We start from the raw sequence: 7,469 nt of genomic DNA on the forward strand, positions 1-7,469 counted from the left end.
CCGTTGGATCAAACATGGACCGCTACTACAATGAAGGGCGACGGCCCAAGAGTGCGAAGGCCTATAGCGGTATTGGAAGGCCCATTTAGAGCGGTGGTTTGGAAGGGGAATGTCCTGCCTCGCCCTTGTGACTATATCTGTAGGGAGTATCCTAGAATATTCTGCAGTAGGGAGATGATATTACTATAAAGGGGAAAATGTAGACCCGTACCCTAAAAGGGGAGCTCGGGTACCAATGCAAAGAAAGAAAGAATTGATTGGCCAACTACTTCCTGCTTATTGTCTCGATATCCGAGTGTGACGACCCAAAGGTTGGTGCCCTCGGGCAGATAACCTTCACGCCTACATTGGCGTTCATTATGTTTAGCCTAGAGAACACCTACCATGTCACCCAAAAGGAATACAGCCCCCGCGCCCAGTGCGACGCTGCAGGGCAACACCCAAAGCACCCATATGCTCCACGCTCCAATGACTCCGAGCAACCTGTGTGTGAAAAGCCACAGCCAAATACAACAGAAACAAAGCCCCCTGCCACCGCCGCTTCCGTCGAGCCTACAAAAGCAAACGCGGAAGTGCTCACACCAGAGCAGCAGCACTGCAGGAAATGTCAAATTTGCCGAGTGTTTTTATGTTTGCGAGTGTATTTCCTCGGACACTCAATGAATAAGTTCTTTGCCGAGTGTTGCACTAAGAATACTCGGCAAAAAAAAACACACTCAGCAAAGAGAAGGTTTGTCGAGTGTAAAAAAAAACACTCGGCAAAGGGGGTTTGCCGAGTGTTTTCTTTTTTGCACTCGGCAAAGAAATAAAATCTTTTTTTGGGAAAGAATGATAAGAAAAAAAAACTTTGCCGAGTGCCCAGATATAGGACACTCGGCAAAGAAATAAAATCTTTTTTTCTGGGAAAGAAGGAGAAGAAACAAAAATTAAAAAAAACTTTGCCGAGTGCCCAGATCTATGACACTCGGCAAATGACAAAATCCTATTTAATTTCCCGGCACGCGCACCTCCCCTCCCCCTTCTTCTTCCGCGGCCGCCCCTCCCTCCCTCCCCTCCTCCCTCCTCCCTCGCCGGCGCGCCCCTCCCCTCCCTCTCCAGCGCCCCCCTCCCCTCCATCCTTCTCCGGCGCCTCTCTATCCGCCTCGCCCCCTCCTCCTCCCTCTCTGCCACTGGCGCGGCCCTGCCCTCCCCTCCTCCCTCTCCGCCGCTCCCCCTCCCCTCCCTCCCCTCACTAGATCCGGCGCCTCCCTCTCCCGGCCCTCCTCCCTGTCCCGGATCCGGCGATGCAGCCCCCCTCCTGGCCCTCCCTCTCTAGATCCGGCGGCGACGGGCGTGGTGGTGGTGGCGGGCGTGGCTGTTGCGGCGGCCTGGGCGTGGTGGTGGTGCAGCGTGGTGGCGGCACTGCGTGGTGGTGGCGCGGCGTGGTGGCGGCGCGGCGAGAGGGAGGAGAAGACGGCGGCTTGGTTTTTTTTCTGAAAAATTGTTTGCCGAGTGTTTTTTGGGCACTCGGCAAAGTCTTTGCCGAGTGCCCGACAAAAAACACTCGGCAAAGTTAGTTTGCCCGTAGAATTTTTGTCGTATGCCCTTTGCCGAGTGTTACACTCGGCAAACCCTAGGCACACGGCAAAGCTCCCGTTCCCCGTAGTGCAGCTACGACAACTACAAACCGACCTGCAAAGGCTTCAACGTGAAAGAGACAAGCTCGCCGACCAAGCGGCCACTCACCGGAGAGCAACCCTCACAGCACATAAAATTCACGAGGCCAGGCAGCTGGACTGGCCTCGGGCAGAGGTCAAAGGCCTCCAAACCGTTCTGCCATATAACTACTCCCTTCATCCCAAATTAAGTGTCGTTCTCGCTTCTCGAGGAGTCAAACATTTTAAGTAAATATATACAAGAATATTCATAGTACATAACTAGTATCACATTAGATAGATCATTGAATCTGTTTTCATAATAAACTTATTTAGAATTACAAATATTGCTAATATTTTCTACAAGCCTAGTCAAATTTAACATTAAGAAGTTTGACCGACTGAATATTGTAGTGACACTTATTTTGGGAACAAACCCAACATCAGAGCCTTAACCAGCCTGAGCATGTAAAGAGGGCATCATTCTTGCTGGTGACCTAGGCTTTCACAGCGTGCAATTTGAAACAGACAGCCAAGAGTTGGTGAAGCTTTGGGAGATGGGAGAGCTGCAGCGACCACTTATTTCTCCGATCATCAAGGAAATTAGAGAGCTTAGTGCTTCCTTTCATGATTGTATGTTCCTAGATCATGTAATCATGTAGCCCATACTCTAGCTAAGCAAGTTTCGGATGGCAATAGGGTTGGTGGGTGGCAATTAGGCCTAGCTTGTATTGCTAATCTGCGGACTGAAGATTGTAATCATGCTGCTTCCTGATTAAATCAAGAATCATTGTCGCAAAAAAGAGAGAGTCTTAACCAGTCCACTCATCCCGGACAACCATGTCCAAAGCAAAATACAACCAAACCCACTGTAACCCCAACCGTGGTCCCTTTATAGAAGTCTTATTATTTATTATTTATTATTATATATTCTTTTGAAAAAACAATTCATACAAAAATACAAAGAAGAAAATAATACACGCATTGAAACATTTACTGTGTTATAGTTCAGGTAGATTAGACATGTTCTAATTAGCTCAAGTTTTGATTTCCATGGTCAGTTCTTGTGTTCAAGTGCGTGAGTAGTTTTTTGACAAGACTGAATGAACAGAGGAACGAAGTGTCCAAAACCGAAATATCTAATCAGAATTGCTGTGGGCCCAATCCAACATGCGCAGCGGAAGCAGAAGCCCTTATCTATCTATCTATATGTAAGGATGAAAACGGACGGAATCGAACGGAGAACTCCTCAACCGTTTTCTACTTTTACATTTGAATACGAAAACGAAAACGAAAGCGGACAAACCGAACACGAAAACGAACACGAACTTACGGAATATCGAGAATTTCGAAAACGAAACAATTCGAGCGGAATTATATCGAACACGGTCGGTATATGAAAACTCAATACGGAATACCGACCCGTAGACCAAGTGCATGACTAAGTGCATACATGATCAAGTTCAAGTGCATATAATAATTAACAAGTGCATATTATAGAAACATGAACTCGAACTGAGTCAGAATAATTTTATTAATCTTTTTAGAATAGATGTAGTATTTTATTTTAAAGATTTATTCAGTTTTTTCTTTTGAGTAACAAAGATTTATTCGGCTGATGCAAAAACTATCAAATGATTGACTTTGCAGGTGGGGGTTAAACCGATGAGCTTGATGGGCTATGGCCCAGGTGGGCTTTCGTGTAGATGCTGCCGGTTTCCTGACATTTAGCACCATCTCATGAGGTGAAGAGAGACGAGGCTGAGCGCTGTCTATAAGAGAGGGCAGCTGGCCACCAGTAGAAAAAGAACACAGCTGCGTGGTGAATAACCTGTAATTGGGCTGTATGACCTGTGCAGTTGGCCAAATTCGGTTTAAACCGAATTTTCAATTCGGAATATTTCAAATTGAAAGTAGAAAAGTAGAAAACGGTCGGAAAAATGTCTAAACAGTTTTCTACTTTTACATTTGAAATACGAAACATCTAAAATGCGAAAGCGAAAACGGTAAAGTCGGACAAAAAAATGCGGATTCGATCTAAATATAAAAAAACGATGCGGTTCGGTTCGGGATATTTCCGTTCCGTTTTCATCCTTATCTATATGTATGGGCGTTGGGCATTCGAGGCCACAGCGATCGATCGACGCCTACAATTCACGATCCTCCACTCCACCGGCCGCCGCGCCACGCCGCCATGGGGATGGTCACCAGAGCCAAGAAGCGGACGCTGGAAGACCGGATCAGCACCCTCCCCGACGGCGTCCTCGGAGACATCGTGTCCCTTCTCCCCACCGAAGACGGCGCCCGCACGCAGGTGCTCTCCTCCCGCTGGCGCCACCTATGGCGCTCCGCTCCTCTCAATCTCGACCTCCGCGACGACCCAGCTGGCCGCGGCATCCTCCCCAGCGATATCTCTCGCGTCCTCTCTGCGCACCCTGGCCCTGGCCGCCGTTTCGTCATGCCACCACACCGCTACGGCATGGGGTATCCCACCATGACGACCCTGGATGGCTGGTTCCGGTCCCCCGCCCTCGGCAACCTCCAGGAGCTCGAGTTCCGCGACTCTATGCTACCGCCATCAGTACACCGCCTTTCGCGCACCCTTTGCGTCGCCCTCTTCAGTCGCATCAGTTTCCCACCAGATAGAACCCCGCTCCATTGGCCGCTTCTCAAGCAGCTGACTCTTTCCAACGTCGGCATCTTGGAGGGCTCTCTGCACGCCTTGCTCTCCGGCTGCCCTGTCCTGGAGAGCTTGCTGCTACTTCGCAACGGCTGCTTCCGTCGACTGCAAATTGTGTCTTCTAGTCTCAGGAGTATCGGCGTGCGTTCTGGTGATTATGGAAACAAGTTACGGGAGCTTGTCATCGAGGATGCCCCGTGTCTAGAAAGATTACTGTATTTTGGAGGGGATGTGAACATATCGGTAATCTCTGCACCAAGATTGGCTATTTTGGGGAATTTGTTTGAAGGCTTTCCCAGGCTTCAGTTCGGGGCCACGGTTTTTCAGGTACATACATGTATCATGCGCATCCTCACTTTCAGATTCACGATGGATCCAAACTAAACCCTTTTTGCTTATCAATCATGCATTATGTGTTAATTCTATCCTTAAAACTCAGGGATCAACCATTGTTAGCATGTCAGCGGTGGTGCGCAGTGTCAAGGTTCTTGCCTTATGTGATGCCAAACTTTGCCTGGATGCGGTTCTTAACTTAATGCAATGCTTTCCCCACTTGCAGAAGTTGTACATCAAGGTGACTGACTCTCTGTGCCAGAGCATGCATCCGCATTCTTTTGTCGCTTCTAACATCAATATTGTTCTAAAGTTAGGTTGACCACTGAAGCTATTTCTCTGTCCACTTTGCCTTTTCAGATAACACGAGTTTGCGGAAAAGATTGGTGTACATACCGAAAACTTAATAATACCCTTGACATTGGTCTGAGAAAAATTGTGATAAGAAACTATAGAGGCAACAAGTCACATATTAACTTGGCTAGGTTCTTTGTGTCAAATGCAAGAGGGCTGGAGTCAATGAGGTTTGAGATAGATGGCGCAAACGTTAGCACCACATGGATTCAAAGGCAACAGAGGCTGCTCTGTATCAAAAATAACGCTAGTGGTGCTCAGTTCGACTTTGTATCTCCTAACATATTGACTGGGTCTAATGACACCAATGGGACATTTCTCTGGTGATCCAGCAAGGTCTAGTCATTTTGCAGTGTGTTGACATTTGTTATCTCTTCTCAAGGCATACTGTAATTTGTAAAAAAATTCGGTGCTATATTTCATTTTAAATAGAGAAGTCTTGAGATTTTCGTTGTTCTTTTCCACGAGGTTCATTGGATTTTTTTTTTGCTATTTTCATATATCTGCGTCAAATCATATATATCAAACAATTTGCATATTATTGTCTAATCCATTCGGTTTCGTCACAAAAGAACTTTTTGGTAAGCCATGAGGCGCACGACAATTTTGTCAAATCCAGTCTTGTTCCATGCATATTACCAAGTTGATTAATTGTGGAACATGGTGATAATCTATGTGAATGTATTTTATCTTCTATATATATTTAATGTAATGTAAGAACCCTCTCTTGTTTCTACATTTTTATTAGACTCTACCTCTCCCTAACTTATTATTCACCTCATTTGTAAATGGACTGCCCAAAGACTAAGGCACTAGGCTGTTTTCTTCTTGGTACTATTGTAGTGTATAAGGATATATCAAGATACTTAAAAATATAGAATCCATCATTGTCCTATATTTTACTTCCTGTTTTTTTTTACATCTGAAACTGTAAGGCTCGTTATACAATGTCCTAGGTGACATGAAAATATGCTTCTCAGCAATACTCATTCATGTGTTTTTTTGGTGTGGGAACATTCTTGCATTATGCATGATAGGGAAGGATGAGATAAGGCGATCTCGTGATGTTTACAAAAATTTGGTCATTGTTGTCAAGCCATATTGGTCTTGTTTGTAAGCAGATCGGACCTGCATTTCTACTACTGAACTTCAACTCGTAATGGAAGTGAAGAAGGGATGTGGTTCTGTTTTATAAAAGAAGCAAATGAGCATTTCAATTCAAAGCACTAGAAACGGCTGTCATTTCTACCCAATTTTAGTTTGGTTCAACATCTTGTGGTTTGAAATTTAGTCACTTAAGCAGAAACTTGTTGACTTCTGATATTTCTCTAGCTTCTTGTACTGACAATCTGGTAAAAGATTCAAGTAAACCATATGTATAGCCTTTTTATATATTTGTGAATATTGAATTAGAAATGAATTGGGAAGAAGATTATTGGACGGCTTTAGCCTGAGGTATTTCTTATCTCAAGAAGGAAATTACAGACATCACCATCAAAGAATAGCAGGCCATAACATATGAGTTTTTGATATTACAAGAAAACATGTGTGTGTGCTTCATTGTGCTCAGGAGTCAGGAGTCAGGATTCAGAGATTGTTCTTGAGCAATCTCCAATGTTCAGTTCAGTTTTTTCAACAACGTCGAGAATTCAGAGCTTGTTGCTGCGGAATCTACTTTGAGGTCATTGCCGAACTATATGTCTTGCCTGCGCATCGAGCCGCCGCAGTTGACCAAGTTGTAGTAGGCTTGCCTCTGCATCTCAGTCCACTGGCTGATGTTGTAGCTGAATACTCCAGTGAGAAGTTGAGCAGTGAGAGTGAGCTCGGTTCAAAATGTGAATGACAGAAATGAAGAGCAGGGGAGTTTGAGGCTGCCTCCACCGTCACCCACCCAAGTCCTGGACTGCATCTCGTTCTCCGTGTTCTGGAACACGACCTCGATGAACTCGTGCAGGTTGTTGAGCTAGACCATGGGGCCCAGGTGTCAGCACGCATGGGGACGCTGCTGCCCCAGTCGGCGAGCCTGAGCGGCGTGTCCGGCATGACGAACGGCATGGCCAAGGTATTGCCGGTGACATTGATTGCTGCTGACTGAGGTCCGAGGTGTATATTGCGGGATATACTAGTATTCGGACGTCCGGACAGCCCGCGCCCGTGCATGCTGCCCTCCTGATCACGCCTGCTATGGCTGCCCCCCGCCCCACCCCGCCCCACCCCCTGCACACACACACACACACACACACACCCCCCCGCCATGCCTGCTGTTGCGCCTGCCCGCCCGCCCACACCGTTCCATTCCCGCGCGCATGCATGTGTTGACCGCCTATACCTGCTTTGCTTGCCACGTGCACACAGGGACCACCTGCGCTTGTGCCCACTTCCCACGCCGGCTTATGAAGCATTTGCAACATGAAACATATGCTGTAAACATACGTCTAAAACAAATGAAACATTAGAAATATACATTT

The 7,469-nt window shown here is 46.4% G+C and overlaps 1 protein-coding gene across 1 annotated transcript; it reads left to right on the plus strand.

Annotated features, from left to right (window-relative positions):
• Window positions 1-3,787: 3,787 nt before the first annotated feature.
• On the plus strand, window positions 3,788-5,346 carry LOC136550813 (F-box/LRR-repeat protein At1g55660-like). Its single transcript, XM_066542399.1, has 3 exons — window positions 3,788-4,641; window positions 4,754-4,888; window positions 5,008-5,346. The coding sequence occupies exons 1-3, from the start codon at window positions 3,829-3,831 to the stop codon at window positions 5,326-5,328; spliced, it is 1,269 nt and encodes a 422-aa protein (XP_066398496.1). The 5' UTR covers window positions 3,788-3,828; the 3' UTR covers window positions 5,329-5,346.
• The last annotated feature ends 2,123 nt before the right edge of the window (window positions 5,347-7,469 follow it).

The sequence above is a fragment of the Miscanthus floridulus genome, chromosome 4 (assembly GCF_019320115.1).
Source record: "Miscanthus floridulus cultivar M001 chromosome 4, ASM1932011v1, whole genome shotgun sequence".
Classification (NCBI taxonomy): Eukaryota; Viridiplantae; Streptophyta; class Magnoliopsida; order Poales; family Poaceae; genus Miscanthus; species Miscanthus floridulus.

Excerpts from the sequence above, each read along its gene's own strand:
- LOC136550813 (XM_066542399.1), top strand. The coding sequence starts at position 3,829 with ATGGGGATGGTCACCAGAGCCAAGAAGCGGACGCTGGAAGACCGGATC. Across the intron at positions 4,642-4,753 it reads TCGGGGCCACGGTTTTTCAG|GGATCAACCATTGTTAGCAT; the intron begins GTACATACATGT and ends CTTAAAACTCAG. Across the intron at positions 4,889-5,007 it reads TGCAGAAGTTGTACATCAAG|ATAACACGAGTTTGCGGAAA; the intron begins GTGACTGACTCT and ends TTGCCTTTTCAG.